General features: G+C 40.2%; 1 protein-coding gene across 9 annotated transcripts in view; it reads left to right on the top strand.

Annotated features, from left to right (window-relative positions):
- The window catches only part of LPAR1 (lysophosphatidic acid receptor 1), a 203486-nt gene that overhangs the window by 120271 nt on the left and 63028 nt on the right, over positions 1-20187 (top strand). For all 9 annotated transcript variants that reach the window (XM_072959899.1, XM_072959900.1, XM_006214782.4 and 6 more), the window contains one exon: positions 499-662. In XM_072959899.1, the coding sequence (XP_072816000.1) occupies positions 618-662 (45 nt within the window). In that variant the 5' untranslated portion in view covers positions 499-617. The remainder of the gene's footprint in view (positions 1-498; positions 663-20187) is intronic.

Genomic DNA, 20187 nt, shown 5'->3' with positions numbered 1-20187 from the left:
TCTAGCCTTTCTGTAATCTTGAAAATGGTAACAAGTTCCCTAAGGAAATGTAAGCATGAAACAGGTTCACTGGTGTCTCATCCGGGACTGGAAATTGCTTCCTTGTTGCTCTAGTGCTGGTCCTGCCACTAACGGGAGAGCATGGCTCCAGGCATCTCTCTTTGCAGCCCGCGGTTGTTTCGTCTGCTGATGGGCGGGGTTGAACTGGGTGATCTCTCAGACACTCTCCCCATGGTCACAACTTGAAACCACCTGCCCAGAACGTCTAGCTGGCAGGCAGAGTTGGAGTCAAACTTACGAGATACATCAACCTAACATGATTTGGACGAATAGTATAGAAACCCTGGCGCTGAGATGTTCGGTGCTCCCTCCCGGGTTCCTATTTTCATTAAGCTGGTAGTTGGCATTTGGTATAGGGGATATTTGCGTCTGAGGCCAGAGACACTTCCACGTGCTAGTCCTCTCGGGCTAAAGGTGGGTTTTCCTGTCCTTTTTCAGGTACACAGTTTCTCCTAGCATGCCCGCGATCTGATCAGCAGACGTGAGATTTTGGCTCCTGCGTGCGTCCGGCGCCTTAGTGCTGGGGCCTGGTCACCGCCCACGACTGCGGAGCCAGCATGGCCACTGCCTCTACTTCCAGCCCCGGAATTTCACAGCCCCAGGTACGTGATTCAAGCCCGCAGAGGCGGGGGCTCATCACAGTTCTGTTGAATATCTAAACTGAGTTTCAGAAGGTGTGCTTGACGCGGGAGACCATGTGCCTCCTTTGGTGATCCTTTGGTGGGGTTTGGATGAGACTGCTTTTGTGAGGGAGGGAGGGGCTTGCTTTCAGTGCCCGGGACATCTGGCTGTTCCTGTAGGCATCAAACTCCAAATCCAGACGGGTCAGTACAGAGCTAATCTTACAACAGGTATTCTGAATGTTGTCTCGATGTCCTCCCTCTATAATGATTATTATTTTTCCTTGACCTATTCTGGTAACTTTGAGGAGAAAATGCATTTCCAGAAACTGCTAGACCCCTTTTTCTGTCCAATGAAGGACCATGATGCAGCAGGAACATTGTTCTGACTATCCACTGTCTGATTTGTTCAAGTATTAACTGGACTCCCTGAGTTTCAGCAAGCAGTGCAGTACAATGGGGAAACAGACTTTGGAGTTGTGAGGCCTGAATTACCAGTGTGATCGCTGGATAAGGGGCCTCCATCATGCTAACCTCACTCAGCCTCCATTTCTTCGCATATAATCAGACCTCACAGCGTGGTTATAGGGATTAAGGGAAAGAATGTACGCGGAGCACGTAGTAGGTGCTCAACCAACGTCATCTCCCGTGTGCTCTCCCTTCGTCGCCTCCTCCTTTCAGGGTGTGACCTCCCATCTCATTCGTGAGAATGAGTTTTAGGTCAAGGTTAAAGAAAAAAGTGTACCTTTGAGAAAAAGCCATGTGGATTGAAATTTGAGTCTTTATGATACAAAATGTTCCACACTTTTTTTCCCCCTCTGTATCATTTCTCAGGCTACTCAATTTCGTATATATTTCAAGTAGGGGTGTGTGTGTGAGAGAGAGAGAGAGAGGAAGACGAGGGAAAAAGGAGAAAAGGACATTTCTACTTCCTTTACTATAAATGCTTTTCTGTTTCTCTAAAACCTTGGCATTTTATCATGCGGATAAAGTCCTGGCTGTGCCTTAACATTTTCTGTTTGGAGTAACCGCCATTGTGTGTAGTTCTTTTTCTGGTAGGTGCATCGTTGCCTTTTCAACACCTCATTTACTTTGGGTGTTTGGTTTCCATTCCCCTCAGTAGTGTTCTTGGTGCCCGAGAGACTTGGTGAACAGGTGAGAAGATTTAGTGCCTGTTACCTGAGGTCACCATTTCAAAGTCCACTACAGCTCTTCGCCTGCCGTGACGATTCTGGGCCTGCTGTGGGGCGAGCTAGGCCCTGGGATGGGTTTTCTGGACAGGGAAGTTCAGCATGCCCCTCTGGCCGCTCTCATTTGTCAGCATTTCCAATAACATCACCTTATCTTCACATCTTCCCTCTTACACAAGCTACTATCAGCTGGCGAGTAATACAGATATTTTTAAGTGACTCATTCCATGAAAATGGTTAGTGTCGCCCTAGCTAAAAGGAGGTCATGTTGCATATAAACTCTTGGAGAAATGTGTACCCTTGTAAATTCTCTGTGGGAAAGTAAATTGGCACAGTCACCCTGGAGGATAATTTGACGGTATCTATTAAAATGATACAGCTTTGCACGTATCCTGTTCCCATCTTGGTATCTATGTTAGAAAAACGCTTATACATGAGCCCAGGAGACGTGCCTGAAAATATTCTTTGAGACATTAGTTCAAGGCCAAGAGGTACAAAACTTCCTAATATTCAACAGGAGAAGGATTTAATAAAGTCAGTCATGTTGATAAGATTTAAATACCATGCTGCAGTGAAGTGGCGGGTATCTGTCTCAATACAGCTCTGTCTCCTCAGGGTATCTAAGGGAGGGAAAAGAAAGTAAGGTGTAGAATAATGCTTCCAGGGAGATGTCATTAAAACAGTAAAACAAAACCATATGTTTTTAGGGATAAACATATGTTACATTAATGTAAATGCATAGTGAAAGGCCAGGACATACACTGTCGCCGGGAATGGTGTTGCCCCCAGGAGGGCAAAGATAGGCTCTTGGGAGATGAAAAAAATCCCCTCCAAAGCTTAACCCTGCCTGATGAAATCCTATTCCTTAGTATTTAATTGCTCATTAGGGGGAACTTAAATTTAAACAAGATTTTCTCCTTGAGAGTCACCAGTAGGGGAAAGAAAGTCAAGAACCACTGGTCTAGAAGGAGACGCAAGGCTCTCTAGTCACACTTCCTGGGTTCAAATCCTGGTTCCAGCATTCAGCAGCCAGGCCTGTGGGGGAGGGGAGAAGAGAGATTCACCCTCTCAGTGCCTCGGTTTCCTCATTTGCAAAGTGAGCATCTTCATAATAGAGCCAACTTCACAGGGTGGCTTGACGCTTGAAATGAGATCACGTGTGTAAAACTTAGCACTGCGTGTGACATGCTGCTCAGTACGCATCAGTATTGCCGTTCAGCGAGCGCTGTGGCAGGCCTGGGGATGCAAGGATAAGTAAGGTAAAGAAGGCTTTTGCCCTGTCAAGAGTTTACAAATGTAGCGGGAAATATCCAGATAAGGAAACCAGAAAGTGACGGTGCTGTGTGTCAGATGCTGTGATGCAGGAAGTGTGGGTGCTCGGTGGGGTGGAGCGCACCACCGGGAAAGCCTGGGAGGATCAGGGAAGGCTCTCAAGGGGACACTGCCAGACTGAGAGCTTATGAATGAGTCTGAGTTACTCTGGTAAAGGGGAGGAAACAGCCTGTGTGAATGTCAAGTGCCCCACGGTGAGAGAATGCACGGCGTTTGGATGTGAGTTCAGGGACAGTTGGAGTACAGTGGGGTGTGAGGTTGTGACCAGTGACGCCAGCCCTGCTAGCTCACAAGAGCTGACTGTTAAACTTGCAGGAATGCAGTGAACCTATTGACTTCATGCCTGTAGCCTGAAATCAGCCAGGGTGGAGTATTTACACCATGGAAATCGGCAAACACTGGCACTCATTCCTGAGAGCCCGCTGTTAGATGTTTATCAGCATACTTCAGGTTGTAGAGGAGGTAGATGGCTTAGGTGAGGAGGCTGGAGGGGGTTTTGCAGGGCCTGGAAGGCGCCTTAAGGTATTTAGCGTTCATCTCAAAGTAGCCTGTGTAGCTCTTGAGTCTTAGACCTGCTGGGTTCAAACCTTGACTTTTGACAGTTTAGTTGAGCAAGTTCATTCAGTAATCTCAACCTGGGAGGTGAGTCCCATTAGTCTCACTGTATGCTAGGAACAGTTGCAGCCTCTGATGGCTGGGAGAACGCAAGCCCTCTTGGAAGGAGTCGGCTATAAGCTGGCGGATTGGGTGGCAGAGGCAGGCAGCTTACTCTCCTGGAGAGACGCAGATCGTTGGGTCACTTGGTTCCCAGGATCCTCTTGTCAGTGGTGAGTCTCTTGATTATATGTCAACCCTTCACATGTAATCTGTGCAGTCAGATTTTAGTCCAAGGCTGATTTGCCCTTGCCCCCAAGCCTGTATTCATGTATTCTTGCCTATTGTCAAGTCTCCCCCAGGTTCATGGAAGGTAAAAGTAATTTAAATGCAGCATCTCCTTAAGCAAGGCGTAATGAGCAGCCCACTCAGTCAGCTTAGCTTGGCATTGTCTGGCACATCAACTTGCATTCTTCTAGAGTGAATTCAGCGACCTGTGCAAAGATAAACCCAACATTCAAGTGTGAAAGGCCTGACAATCCCTTTTCTAAGGCAAAAATAATTTTTAAAAAAAGCTTTTGATTTTGTTTGTTACTCTATTCATTTGGTAACAAAGAGCATTTTTCAAATCAAGGCTGCCTAATACTAGATATAAACTAATTAATATGAACAAAATAGCCTGGGATTGTTGCAAACAATAATAAGGAAGAAAGCGTTCATTGTCACTCCCGCTGGAATTGCTGTTTAGTCAGTGAAAGACACGCCTTGTGCTTTGAAGTGGGACAAGTTTGTATTCCCTGCTTTACTCCCAGACTTTACTCCTGGACTGTAAGACGGATTTTTGTTTGCTCATGCTGAGAGAGAGCGCACCTTGTTCTTGCGAAGCTAGCGGAATACTGAGGCGAAACTGGACTGGCAGCAGCAGCGAGACTGTGTTTGTAGCTGCTTCATAGTCCTGCCAGTGCAGCTACTCATAAGGGCACCCCAGGGAAGCTCCAGCGATGTGTTTGCAGATAGGACCCTGCTTATCATTAGGTTAAAGTAACCTGCTTCTACCCTGCAGGTATGGGATTGGGGATGGAGGGATGGTGGGTCACCAAAAAACTTAACACTCTTTCCTCCACTGTTGGTGGGAATGTAGTTAGGTGCAGCCATTATGGAAAACAGTATGGAGATTCCTTAAAAAACTTAAAACAAACTCACTGTATGATCCAGCAATCCTACCCCTGGGCATATCTCTGGAGAAAACTCTAGTTTGAAAAAAATATATGCACCCCAATGTTCATAACAGTACTTTTCACAATAGCCAAGACATAGAAACAACCTAAATGTCCATTGGCAGATGACTGGATAAAGAAGTTGTGGTGTATATCTATAATGGAATACTACTCAGCCATAAAAATGAAACAATGCTATTTGCAGCAACATGGATGGACCTGGAGATTGTCATTCTAAGTGACGTAAGCCAGAAAGAGAAAAAAAAATCATATAATACCACTTATATGTGGAATCTAAAAAAAGAACACAAATGAACTTAGTTGCAAAACAGAAGCAGATTCACAGACATAGAAAACAAATTTGTGGTTAACCAGAGGAGAAAAGGGGTGGGAAGGGATAAATTGGGAGGTCAGGATTTACAGATACTAACTACTGCATATAAAATTGATTGACAACAACACTAACGACTACAGATAAAACAGATAAACAGCAAGGTCCTACTATATACAGGGAACTGTACTTAATACCTTGTAATAGCCTATAATAAAAAAAATGAAGATGAATATATATATATATTATATTATTTATATATATATAAAAAACTGAATCACTATGCTGTACACCAGAAATTAATACAACATTGTAAACTGACTAAACTTAAATTAAAAAGCAAACAAAAAAACTTGCTGCTCTTAACGACCATTTTCTGTTTTTAGGACTCTGATTAGCATGACTTTAACAGTGGTTCATCCAGTTACTGTGGATAGACTATGGGTTAAAAGCTTTATTTTTCTTTTGAGTGAAGGGGTCAATAGTTCCATAGACGAATGCATGGTTTGGCCTCTCTCAAACCCAGGGCTGGTGTTAAGAGACCAGAATAGGAGTTTGAGAACTTCAAAGGTATTTGGATTTTCTACCTATGATTCCAGTAAGGAAGGAATCTCCCTATCATCATTTTACAGGGTATTTCATCTGTCTCATTTGCTAAGTGGCCATCTTAGTTTTAAGCCAAGGAAGCAAAGATATTTTGATCCCTTCAAGTGACTTCCTATAGTGTTCCTTAAAGACGTGAATTTGGGTGGATTCTCAATATCTTTATCAGCAGCTTCCCCCTTAATTCTTATCCAGTGCTCTGATATAACTAACGAGTGGATCTCTACTTGGTGTCTGTGGATGAAGGCAGGTGTTTTTGAACATCATTACTAATAGGTTCTCCAAATTCCATCCTATTTCCAAAATCTATGTTTTAGATGTTTGATATCAGAGAGTGGATACTTTTGGATTAAAGAAACTGAATTCCATGGTCAATGGGCTGTGATTTTTTGAGACTGAAAGACTTTTGTATTTTGTTTTTAATTTTGTATTATGCAGTTTTCAAACACTCACAAAAATCAAAAGAATAATGAATCTCAATATAGCCATCACCTAGGTTCAACAACTATAAACATTTTGTCATACTTGCTTCACTGTCCCCCATTTTGGGGGAATGAAATATTTGAAAGCAAACCCTTGGCATCATGTCATTTTATCTCAGTCCTCATACTTCAACAAGCACCTCTAAGAAAGAATTCACTTATGTAACCACAGCACCTTCCTTACACATAACAAAATGACAGATAACTCTTTAGGGTCATTTTATACTCATCCATATTCACAATTTCCCAACTGCTTTTCTCAAAAGTGTTTTTGCAGTTGGTATGCTATGTTATCTTTGAAAAAAAAAAACATTGATTAGATCAGTTGACTCTTCCGCCAGAAAGTACTCAATAACTTTTTGAGGTTTAAAAAGGGACTTGTCGCGATTGTTAAATTTTCAGTCCCTAAGGTAAGGGACCATGGCTATCCTGATAGGGCTTTCTTTTAGTCTAAAGTGTGACACTTAATCGCAGTATGAAGTGTGTTTCCAGGGCGACACGATGAAGACACCGTGTGGTCTGGCTTCACCCAACATGGAGCTGAGAAAAGAGAATGCATGGGCTGAGATGCAGGTGATGGTGGTTCATATCTAGGTTTCAATCCCATACCGAGGGGATCCTTCCATCTAGATATCTCTTCAGCTGTTTTTTTTTTTTCTTCTCTTTTTTCAAATCTCTGGAATTCGAATAATACACACTGCGCTCCCAAATTTAAGTGGGAAAATATCTGTTAAGTGCTTTGTATAGTATCACCCTCTTAATAGATACCTGCCCTATGTTAAGTCCTTCCTTTTTTCCCCATAATTATCCTGGGAAGGTTTTTGACAGGGAGAAAAAGTGGTTATCTCTGCATAGTGTCTGTGTACATGACGTGCTTGTGTGGTGCCGGAAGAGCCCTCGGAGTAGAGCCGAGTTGCATAAACACTCCACGGAAAACTCCAGTATATGGCCAGGAATAAATGCATGTGGGGATAAACACTGAGATTGTCGACTCGCTCCATCTAGACTCATGTTTCTATTACAAGTGAAATCTGTTCTCGTACTGCAATTTGAATTCATCTGTGCCCTGTCTTGTGTTTATAAACTCAGATAAAGTTGGAGCGGGTATCTCTTTTCAGAGTCTCAGGGCACATTTGGAGTTTTCTATTCATCGGACAGAATTATACTGGGATACCTAGGGTAAACCACATGTGAGACCTTTCCCGTTTGTTTCTTTTTCTTTCTAATACATCTTTTCTGACTGGTTTAGTCTTTAATGATTAATGGAGCTGCCTCTTTATCCTTCAAAAGGATGTGGCTTCCTCCCCTCACTGCCCATTATGGTGCTCTTTGCCTATTTTCCTCTTTACACTCCTGGCTTCTCCAGCTATTTTTCTTTGAACTTTAGTTGCAGCCTTTCCGTGAATAAATGCTAAGGTGGGGCAACGCCCTGCTGTTTTTTACCGGCTGAAGAGATCATAATCACAGGGTCCAGGGGATGCCTGCCTTTTGAGAACTGTACCTTGCTGTAATAAGACTGTCATTTAAAAAAAATCAGCCTTCATTTGCTGCGTGATGATAACTGCCATTTGGTAATTGCATAGCATCTGTTAAAGAACTGCCTGTGAGCTAAACTTACTCCATTTCGTAAGTGATTATCCGAGGCAGGCTCAGGCTGGGAGAGAAGTGATAGTGGCTTGTTGCCTGCTCCTTAGCGTCAGATAAAATGTTTAGGAAAGGGCCTAAACATGGAGGAGATGAATTCCTGAAAGGCGAGGCTGGCCATTAAGCAGCTTTCTGAGATCCAACAAGAGCTCCCGTCCTGTAGGAAGATGGGTCGGGTGTGGTTGTGAATCAGGTAGCTGCCTGATTTAAAAGTATTTGCGCTTGGACGAACTTTCAGCAGCCAGTGTAGGGAGGTTTGAAGCCTTAGTTCAGGCCTGGAAGGAAGAATCATTCATCGCGATTCAGCTTTGGACCCCAACTTGAAGGGCTTTGCCTGTTCTAGTGCAAACCGTGTTCAGCATTACCTTAATTGTGGTTGATCAGGTTTCTGAAGTAACCTGGCAAAAACAATGGAGGGGAGGGCCCAGGAAGAAGCCCAGCCCTGTGGCCTATGTTCAGGGCTCACCTCTGACATGCTGGGTTGTGCAGGGACGTCCAGTGGGAACAGCAGTCAGCAGTCACGGTCAGGCATCCGTGCCGCCTCTGTGCCACAAGTCAGGACGGAGAGACCCAGCTGCTGGTCGGCTCACTGTCTCGTTCAAGACTAGCTTGGAAAAATAGGGCAACACAGCCTGCAACTGGGAATTCAACTCTGTAACAGTGGAGAGAGACAAGATAGAAAGGACAAGGTGGTGAATGATTGGGAATCTGTGAGATTGTAGTGTTAGTTCCATGTTTACCTCAAATTGATGTATCAGGGATATGCATTTATTCACATGAGAACTTTTTTGCATGATTTTCTCCTTAAAATTATTAAATTGCATCCAATATTTAAAATGTTAAGTACTGCCTCTTTTCAGAGGCACATCTTATTACTGCTTTCCTGTAAGCTCGTCGCAGAAAAAGAAAGCATAGACAAGCTGTTTGTAAAAATAAAGAGAATACACGAAGTGTAGGTAGAATACAGCGGAAACTTAAAGGTATACAATCCTATTTTAAAAAATTAAACACCTTAAAACTAACAACGATATATTGTCAGTTATATCTCAGTTTAAAAAATTGTCAAATGAGAAAATCACCCCTAAAAGCTGTACCAAGTACTTAAGAATAGCTTTAATAATAACCTCATGGATGTCTTAAACCAATTTTATTTATAGAAACCTCATTAATAGACATTAAAGAACACTTAAACAGATGGTATGTTGATGGATTGTTAGAGTCATTGATTTCACCCCAGTTATCTTTAACTGCATCTAGAGATTGAGTATAATCACAATAAAAGTGCCCCCAAATTGTTCTGAAACCTCACAAACTGATTCTAACATGTATATAAAAATACAAGACATCAAAACTACCCAATATAATCTTGAAGAAGACAACCCAGGTGGGAAAAACTGATCCTTTAATTATCAGAATTTATTATAAAGTTAAAATAAATAAGTCAGTGTGATGTTTATATAGGGACAGCATAAACCACTGGAAGAAATAGAGCCTGGACACCAATCCACACACACAGCATTGTGTGTGTAAAAAAAAATTTGAGACAGGATGATAAAGAAATACGTTCTGCTCTTAGCCTGTGGGGAAAAAGGGCTAATGGAAAATCACTTTTCATTTTCTTCATAGGATGAATTATTTAATTATATTGTTTTCTTCTGTGTGTTCAAGAAGCCTGTATTTTAGGGGTAGTGTTTGGTTTATGAAGGTTTAAGTCCCCTGGGTTATTTGATTTTAAAGTTTAAGGAGAAACGGGTGTTACAGAAAGTGCATAATAATAACTCAGCCTTTCAAAGAAGGTGATGTTTTTCTCTCTGTTTTCCAGATGAGGAAACAAACTCCTGAGAGGAGAATTTTAAATCATGTATTGAAGTCATATTAGTAAACGAAATAACTGGAATTTGAACTCAGGTCTCACCGATTCTGGGGTCTAAGCTCTCTGCCACTATAAATTTATAACATCATCTCCCAGACCCTTTGCTGTCTCCCAGGAGACAGGATTGCTCAGTGAAGCATCATCACGTGTCTCAGTTTTGTCTGTTAACCATTCTTTGGGCCTGGTGGAGCCCTGCAACAGTGCTGACTGCCTTCCTCCCCCCTCCTCCCTTCGCCTCGTGCTTTATTGACAGCAGAGCCCATTTGTTTTGACTCGGACTGAATAAGGTGTTTTTTTTTTTTTTAAATATATGTGAAGCATGCAGAAAAGTGTAAAAAGTGTTCTAATACAATAGGATTTCTATTACCCAGCTTTGTAAAATTGTAGCATTTTGATATAAGTGCTTCAGCATCTTCTGGGTGAGGATAGGTAAACGGAATAGACCTGAGTTATAAAATAAAAAAGTCATGGGGTTGTAATGTACAGCATGGTGACTGTAGTTAATAGCACTTAAATTGCATATTCGAAAGCTGCTAAGAGAGTAGATCTTAAAAGTTCTCATCACAAGAAAAATTTTGTAACCATATACCGTGATGGGTGTTAACTAGTCTTATTATGGCGATCATCTCAGAATACATACAAATGTCGAATCATTCTGTTATATACCTGAAACTAATATAATGTTAATGTCAATTATATCTCAATAAGAAGATATTTTGGACTTTAATAGATAAAACAAATGTATCAGTATAGATAAAACTTGACACCTTCCCAATTCTGTTAACTCCTTCCCATTTCTGTTAACCTCCCTCTTGGCTCAGACCATAAGTTGATACTTATCATCTCCCCACATGCGTTGTGGATATAAACATATGTGGAGAAAATGTATAAACACCATACAGTATATTTCTGTATGTTTTTCACATTTCTAAGAATGATATATGTATACTCTGCAAATTGCTCTAGTCGTTGGCATGCATAAAGCTCTACGTTGTTCATTCTGACTGCTTTATAGGATACCTTTCAGGTTATTTTGCAGTTTATCCATTCTCTAGTTGACAGATATGTTGCTTCTACCGTTCTGATAGTACAACAGAGTGGCAATGACAGTTCTTGCAAATGTCTCCTTAGGCACATGTGTGAGTTTTTCTAGGGTCACAATCTCTCAATCATGTGTGTGACCGTGTCCAATTTCAGTGATTTTTGCCGAAATGTTTTTCAAAGCAGTTGTACTGAATTTTACTTCCACCATGACTGTCTGGCAGTCTTCACCAACTCTTGGTATTTTCAGATGCATTAAATTTTGCCCACCTGATGGAGTGATTAATTGGATCTGGCTGCAGTTTGTATTTGACTTTCTCTGATTCCTTGAAAGGGTAATTATCTTTTCATGTGATGCTTGGCCATTAAGATTTCTACTTTAGTGAATTGCCTGGCCCCATCTTTGCCTATTTTGCTATTGGATTGTTTGACTTTTCCATCTTGATTTGTAAACTAAGCCTTTTTTTATGTGCATTGCCAAACTCTTTACTATTCTTCTGCTTTGCTTTTTGCTGATTAGAAATTCGTTTGCAACACAGAAATCTTGAATTTTTAATTTTGTCCGTGTTTTGGTCTTGTTTAGAAAAATTCCCCTATTCGCAAGTTATAAATATATTCTTTATTTTCTTTTTACATGTGTCTTCATATCACCTGAAAATGATTTCTGTGTATGCTACAGCATAGATGATTTATTTTATTTATTTTTTATAGATGAACAGTTATGCTGTTTTTCCCCATTGATGGATATATAAGCCATGTCTCTTATATCAAGTTACCATGCAAGTGTGTATTTCTAGTTCTTTATTCTATTTGACTGGCTATTCATGTTTTTCTGTGCCAGTATCATGTCTTAACTACTATCACTTTAAAATAAAATGTACTTATCCATAGAGCATCTAGTTCTTTGTCTTCCAAGTTATCTTGCATAATCTGGTCCTTTGGTACTTCTGTAGCAATGTTCAGGGAGCCTGTCAAGCTTCATGTAAAACTCTTCTGGAATTTTCATCTTACTGCATTGAATTTATCTATTTTGGGAAAATTGACGTGTCAGCATCTTGCTCTGCCCGTGAAATAGTCTCTCTCCATTTATTTAGGTTTTCTTGTAAACTTTTCAATATTTAGCCTTATTCCTAGGTACATTAGACCTTTTGTTGTTGTAAATGTGTTGTCCTTGAAATAATAATTTAAAACATTTTTCTGGTATTTCTCTAGGAACTCAGTTGATTCGTGTAGCTTAATATTTAATCCAGCAACTTTACTAAACTCTCTTAATGCAGTTTGTTTATAGATTATCTTGCATTTTATATATAACTGATTAATAATTTGTGAAAAACAGTAAGTTTTCCTTTTCCAGTTCTTTACTCTTATTTTTTCTTACTTTATTGTTTTGGCAGTGATCACCAGTACATGCTAAAAGCAACTGGTGATTGAATCAGTGTATTTCTGCCTTAAAAGGGAATACTTCCATCAAATATGACCATTGCGATGCATATACCTTTTGCCAAGTTAAAGAAGTTTCCTTCTAATCCTAGACTGGCAAATTATCATGAAAGGGTATTTAAATTTACCGAAAGCATTTTTCCATGTCTACTGAGATGACTTATTAGCCTTTTTTCTTTTCTTAAATTTGTCTATGTGGTGAATTCTATTACCAGATCTTTTAAGTGTTAAATCATCTTTATATTCTGAAATAAACCCTATTTAGTCACACTTCTCTCTCTGTCTCTCCCCTTGTGTCTCTCCCTCTCTCCCTCCCCCGCCTCTCTGCACCCTCTTACATATAGAGATAGAGATACAGATAATATATTTAGGAACTCTTCCTTTATGTTCTTAAATAATACCAGCTGGTAATTTATTTCATTCTCAATCTCCTTTTTGTTTTTGTAACATGGGTATGCTGGATTCATATAAAGATAGCCAAATAAATTGAGAATGTAAAATCAAAACAGTAATATCAAGTAACCTTAGGCAGGTTTCAGAACAAATGGAAGTAAAATGCTAAACCACAGTGACATGGGAGTGGAGACATTGGAGTGAAAGCTTATCAAGGAAAGAGGGTTACCTTTAGACTTCGTCAGGTATGCATGTTAAAATATTACAGGTAAGCATTAAAGAATGGAACTAGAAATGTAACTGGAACCAACTGAAGTGGAAAAGGGAGAAAAATGCGAAGCTCAGTTGGTTCAGGTTTGCCTGTAGTCTGATATGCTTGGGTCCAGTTCTACGGTGTACTGTTCTGGCGGTTCTCACACATGGTATCCTTCCTGTATGCTTTTATCCTTTGGGATGATGAATTCATCCTCAGTGGGGCTGATCGAAGAGAATCCTATGTGTCTCCATTGAGGTCTGGCCCACTGGAGAGGTTTGATGCTTGCTAGTGCCAGGCACGTGGAATGGGAGGGGGACGGAGGTATCACAAGCTAAGGACTGTGGTTTGTGTTAATTTCTCCTTCTGTGGCTTCTCACACTTGGCAAAAGATCTAACTTCAGATTCTGTATGTGTGTGATTTATAGACTAGGGGCCGTGATTTCCAAAAGGAGTCTTTTAATTTATTTATTTCCCAACCTAGAGCCTAAACTGAGATAGACAGATGTCCTTGTTTTCCCCAGTGCAACTGGGTAGATTAGTTTTTCTGACCTTCCCTTTTACTGACATGGAGATCTTTGAGTCCTGTCACAGCCTCAGTCAAGACCGAGGGCTTATCTTCTTTTTCCCAGTAATAATTAGTGTCCTGTCTCCATAATCTGACCATCTTCTGCCAGGGCAGCCTGTCACCTCAGTTTGCTCATGCCTTTTAGCATCCCAAACACTACTTAATGTTTCTCTCCAGCGTGTCTTAGCGTGTTTAGTGTTTTGTTTTTGTTTCGTTTTGTTTAGTTTTGCTTTTTTCCGTTGCTTCCTCTTAGGACCGACTCAAAATTCTCTCGGAAAATTCTGCAAATAGGTCACCCACTTTATCGTACGGTGTTACAAGGGGCTGTAACAGATACAAAGTTTTCATTGATTTACAGTTTGTTTTCCATAAGTTCTCTCTTACATATATGTACATCATATTTGTGTGCATGGTTACTTTATAACAAGTAGCATTTTATGTACTTTCCAGGTAAACTTTAAAAAAATCTAGTAGTTGGATATTGAGGATATTCAGCTACTTAGAGGATTCTAACATTGAAATATTTTTAGTTTGTATCAGCATTGTTTTGTGGCCTATTTTTTGGATTTTTAAAAAAATTGTTTCCAATATGAGGCTCTAAAAAATGTGAGAACTGTTTCTTTTTTTTCTTAAGAGACTTACTGGTATTTAATCAAATTCTATGCTGTCTCTTTTCAATCTTTTTTTTTTTTTTTTGAGGAGGGGAGGGAGGAAATGTGTGGAAATTCTGGTTATTTTAGATTTAAAAACTAGAAGTGAAGAGATCTTGACAGAGACCTGATTTTACAAGTGAGAAAATCACCACTTGAAGTTATGAGACTGACAGAAGACCAGATTAGCTGGCGAGCATCAGAAACAGGAAGACATCCTCACCCACCCCAGTGTGCTTTAACGGAAGTGGGAAACCAAGTTGATTTATATCTTATTACTGGTTATTTATCCATCATAGATTAAAATCTCTCTTTAGGGCATCTTTAGTACAGTACATATTTGCATTCTTATCTAAATACTTAATAAATCATAGAAGTTTAACTACTGGGCTGTGAGTTTGTGCCAAGTGTTCCCTTTTCCACTTGGCTAATGCATATGTAATCGTCTTTCAGGAGATTAAAAACCACACTGGATGGGCTGTGAGTGGCCGCACAGCAGACACTCAGGTGTATCATTTTGGTACCCCGGAAGGCATAGCCTGGTGCGGTGCCACGCTGGTGCCTGGCATTCCATAAATGTTTGTGACTGTGTCAATGAATAAAGTGTGTAGCAAAGATGAACACCATCTGTGCCTCCTTAGGGTTTAGGCTTGGCAGATTTGTTATGACCTCTTTTGAGATCACACGATATGGCGAGGGTGAATTTCTGAGATCTGGAACATCTGTTCCGTAGAGCAGCCGACCAGGCCTCCTCTTTCTGCCCCATCATCCTGAGATGTGATTGGTGGATGTGGAAAGGACATGGAGGTGGATGACCCTTTCTAGCTTTGAAGACAGTTTATTTTTGGAATCATTCTATTTTTTGTGTATATATATATATTTATTGAAGTATAGTCAGTTTATCTTGGAATCATTCTATTTTATGTACATCTTTGTTTATTGGGCAGGGCCAAATTCTATAACTTACTACAGAGGAATTTCTAATTATAGTGATTGCAATTTTAGAATAAACTTTAAAAGAGTGTTGAGTTTTGTGTTTATATTTTTGTTTCCCCCTAAATTTCTTGCAATAAGTTACTACTCTTCTAAGGAAGAAAAGAAAATCATTTAGAGTCTTATCTATAGAAATTTCACAAAATTGTCATTCTGTATACATTGTTTTCCTCCTATTATTTACTCTGTTTTTCTCCAGTAATATGAAAAGTAGTCATCTTACTTTTAGTATATTAACTGCTCAGTTTGGTGGTTCTTGAATCATCATATTGAAACTTATTTTAAAGAATTGTTATAATTTAAATATTATGCTTTGATTCATACCAGAGAAATACAAAAAAATTAAGATACTTGCATACTTCTGTTCTGCCATTTTCAAGTTCTTACTGATAGAGATTTTAATTCCAGATCATTACTAAATTATTGTTTTTATAAAAAGTATACTTTCAAGAATTATTTTTGGTTTTTGCTTTGTCATATAGCCATAAGAAGAACAGTAAGCTAGACTCAGTTAGGTTTTGTGTATTTTTGATGCTTGCTGCCAGTCTTTTCAATCTGTTTTTTAATTTTTTCATTTTATTATTATTATTCTTTTTATTCTTTTTTTCATGGTGTACTTGGATTTGCATTTTGTTTGGAAAGGAAATGCGGACAATGATCTTTCTGAGCCCTCACATCTCTGGGGCTGTTCCTTATTGTCCCCACAGGACATCACCAGTATAGCTGGTCGAGGAATTTATGGATCGCAAACATTTTCTCCTTATAAAGGAGATTTTAATAAGTTGAAGTAACTGCTATAAAGGAGATTTTGATTGCTTGTGGTTTGTCCTTTGGAATTCTACAGCAGGAGCTTGGTGATAACCTATTTTCTCTATTTCTCTCAATAGTTGGTTTGTTATCTTTTTGTTTATCTTTAAAATATTTTTAGCATTTTGACCTTTACCCCTGAGATTCCAAAAATCTAACCGAGCTGTATCTAAATTTTGGTTGATTTTAATTAACTCTTTTGTAATGTATATAAACTTCAGCCGATAAGCTGAGGTCCTTCTTTCGAAGCAGTAACTTTTCTGACTGTCACTAAGCTTTGCGTTAGCCTTCCTTGGAAAGCTAGTTCTGTGTGGACTCTTTTCCCACGTGTGCCTTGTTTTCCTTTTGTTCTGGTCTCTGACCTTCGTCTCCAAGCGCTGAGCACATTTCTTAAGTTAGGTTTTCTCCTTGCCATTTCAGTTTTCTGGAATTTTTATACTTCATTTCGTTGCCTGAATGACTGTTTTGAATTCAGAAATCGTTTTTCATCTCTTTGGTGGGCACAGTAACGGAGTTCTACAGTTGTCCGTTAACATGCTTAATCCTGGAACCAGCAAGTACGCTAATTTACACTGCAAAAGGGACTTTTCAGCTGTGATTTAGTTCAGGATCTTGTGATGGGGAGATTATCCCAGGTTATGTCGGTGGCCTTGATCATAGGGGCCCTAAATGTGGAAGATGGAGGAAGAAGAGTCAGTGTTAGAATGATGCCGTGTGAGAAGGTCTTGACTGGCCATTGCTGGCTTTGAAGCTGGGCCAGGACACACAGAATGTGGGTGGTCTCTGCAAGCTGGAAAAGACAAGAAAAAGTTCTTGACAGCCTCTGGAAAGAAACATAGGCCTGCCAACACCCCAATTTTAGCCCAGTGACACTCACTTTGTACTTTTGACCTCCGGGACTATAAGATCATAAATTTATAGTTTTAAGCCTACTAACTTTGTGGCGATTTTTTAAAGGAGTGGTAGGAAGCTAATACAATCTCTATGTAGTTATCCCTGAATTTTTTTTGTCTTTGTAATGGCTTGCTCCATGTTCAGTGCTAGCACTGTAACAAAACACTTTGAGAGTACAAATCAGAAATACTCTAGCATTTACTCTTTTTCATCCCCCCCTTTTTTTCATAAATCTGCTTCAGGGGGACGTGTTTTCTGTTATTCTGCAGGATGGCCACCTCCTCCTCCAAGATTGCTTTCTCTCCATTGTGTTTGATAATTTTTTTTTTCTGTTTGCTATATCATTTTAACCATGACTACCTTAACAGCTTGTAGTCCAATCATAGTTGAGTTGGATTCTCCCAGAGCTTGAGGTGGGTTTCTGCCTAAATCTGTCAGGTCATGAAGAAGTTAAAAAAAAAAAAAAAAGAAAAAAAAGCCCATTCACACTACCCTGTGCTATACAGTATAATCTCGTTTGTCTGTTCTACAATTTTGAAATCCCGTCTGTCCCTTCCCACCCCTCGCCCCCTTGGCAACCACAAGTTTGTATTCTATGTCTATGAGTCTGTTTCTGTTTTGTATTTATGCTTTGTTTGTTTGTTTGTTTTAGATTCCACATATGAGCGATCTCATATGGTATTTTTCTTTCTCTTTCTGGCTTACTTCACTTAGAATGACATTCTCCAGGAGCATCCGTGTTACTGCAAATGGCATTATATTGTCGGTTTAGTTACAGTTTTTATATATCCTTTGCAGAAAGGAGACTTGTGAAGTGTAAACATTTTTGGAATTGCCTTTAATTTATGAAAGCAGTCAATATATATTTAGCATTGAATTTAATAGCTGGATGCTATAGGCAATGACAAAGAAAGCTAGAATCTCTGCCGTCAGTGCTTACAGCCTAGCGTGGGGAGGTGTCAATAGATAATTAAGCAATTATTACACCGTGTGGCAAGTGTTGTTACAGGAGCAGTTCAGGAAACTGGCTGGACACACCTTGCCCAGACGTGGGAAGATCTAGGGAGAATGACTAGAAAGAATAATATTTTAACTGGTGCAGAAGAATGAGTATATAAGGTGAAAATTGGGGGAAGATTGTTTTAGGCTAGTGGTACTCAAAGTGTGACCAGCAACATCAGTGCCATCTGTCCCTCCTTCCCCCACCCCACAACCCCCCCTGCTCCCAGATCTACTAATCAGAAATTCTTGGGATGTGGCCATCAGTCTGTGTTGTACAAACCCTCGGGGTGCTGATGCAGAAAATCACAGGTCTCGCCGACACCAAGAACCAGAGGTGAGAGAGAGCACAGAACATTGAATAGAGCCGAAGCAGGAGAGTTTGAAGTCGTTAATAGCTTGAGTTGAAGCTGGAGAGGCAAGGGAAGCCTGATGAGGTGGTTGAAGAGTTTAGATTTTTGTCTTAAGTGCACTTAGAAGCCGTTGAAGCATTTTTAGTCGAGGAACAGTTGGGGCAACTTTGTCTTTTAGAAAGATTACTAGAGAAGAGATGGGCGTTAGGTAGAAAGAATGCCTGGGACGCCAGTACAGTGATAATGCTGGTGGCCAAGAGGATGGAATAGTAGACACATCGAGCAGGCTTAGGAAGGAGAATTTGTAGGGTTTGGTTACTGATTAAATGAGGAGGGTGAGGGGAGAAGGAATTCCCAGGTTTAGCACTCAGGCCACTGGAGAGAGAGTGGTTCTCTCGCCTCTGGAATGGAGAACACGGGAGGGGCAATTTGGAGATCACTAGGAAGGTTGTAGGTTTGAGCTTGGTATTTGAACACAGAGACAGAAGTAGTTAGGTGGCAGTTGGTCAGAGATAACCGTGGGCTATTTAATATTTGCCTAGAGCTCTGGAAAGAAGTAGAGGTTAAATAGATAGACACAGGAGTATTTGCGATGTATAAGGTAACTGAAATCTTGGAGGACGTATTAGAAAACTCAAAGTATGATGAATGAGGATATAAATAGTGTAGAAACAGTACTATTGCACAGTGGATGAGGAACCCGCAGGGATGACTAAGAAGGACCAGTTAGAAGGATGAAGACTCAGGGAAGCATGATGTCATGAAAGCCAAAGAAAGAGAATTTTCCAACAAAGAGCCTCTCAGTCACATGTCTAATGCTCTGAGGAGTTAGTAAGGTGAGGACTGAGAAGTTTCCATCGGAACAGCCACCAGATTGGTGCGACTTTGGGAAGTTATATGAAACTCAAGATTTGACTAGAGTGGATTTGATGGAGGGGTCAGGGGAGAAGCCATACATTAGGTAATTGAGAAGTTAGTGTGCAAGAGACACTAGCCAGCCATTAGCTCTGAAGGGGAAAACAATCAAAGCTGGAAGGCCACCATGAGGTCCTGTAGGACTTTCTTTCTCTCCTTCTGTCTTTGGTAGAGAGGAGACTTTCTTGAATGTGGATAGGAAAGATTGAGGGAGAGGATGAGGAGTGGGGGAGGAATGGAAGACAGAAAGAAGAGAAAGGAAGGAATGTATAGAACAAGGCTGTGAAAATAGTAGGAGTGGATGAGTCTCAGAACACCTGGATGGCGAAGGGTACACCTTTCCCATTGTAACAGAAGAGGAAGAAAGGATGGCTTCTCGAAAAGGTAATTTTGTCTTTTTGGTGGGAGAAAGGTAAGAGAGTTCCCATCTGATGATTTCTAATTTTCCTCTTTTGGCAACTACTGTTGGAGAGGGTAGATGGGGCTCAAAGAATAGTAGATGAGCTTAAAATAGTTACCGTGAAGTAGATACAGAAAAATAGGGAGAAAATCGGATTTCTTGTGGCATTTAAGTCTCAGTTGAGGCCAGCATCATGAATTTATAGCAGAATCAATCTGCCAGGTGGATTATTTTCTCTAATATTTCTCAGAAGCCTTGGTGTAGGTGTGGATGTGGGAACCAGTTGCATTCTTCCACAACTGGTGTTACTCTAAGAAATTGTTGCAGAAGTACAGGGGAACAAGTAGATTAAAAGATGAAGGTCTGCTTCCTTATCCGAAATTATAGAATTCAAGAGGATCTGAAAACTGATGATTTTTTTTCTTAACTCAGTGGCAAAACTTCCTCTGAATGAATTGATGTGAGGCTACTTATAACCTTTATTTATCAAATTGGTGTATATATTCATATATTTTGCTCTAGAAATAACGTGTAT

The sequence above is a fragment of the Vicugna pacos genome, chromosome 4, assembly GCF_048564905.1.
Source record: "Vicugna pacos chromosome 4, VicPac4, whole genome shotgun sequence".
Taxonomy (NCBI): Eukaryota; Metazoa; Chordata; class Mammalia; order Artiodactyla; family Camelidae; genus Vicugna; species Vicugna pacos.
Note: the sequence above shows the minus strand (reverse complement) of the source record. Positions and strands in the feature narration are given on the sequence as shown.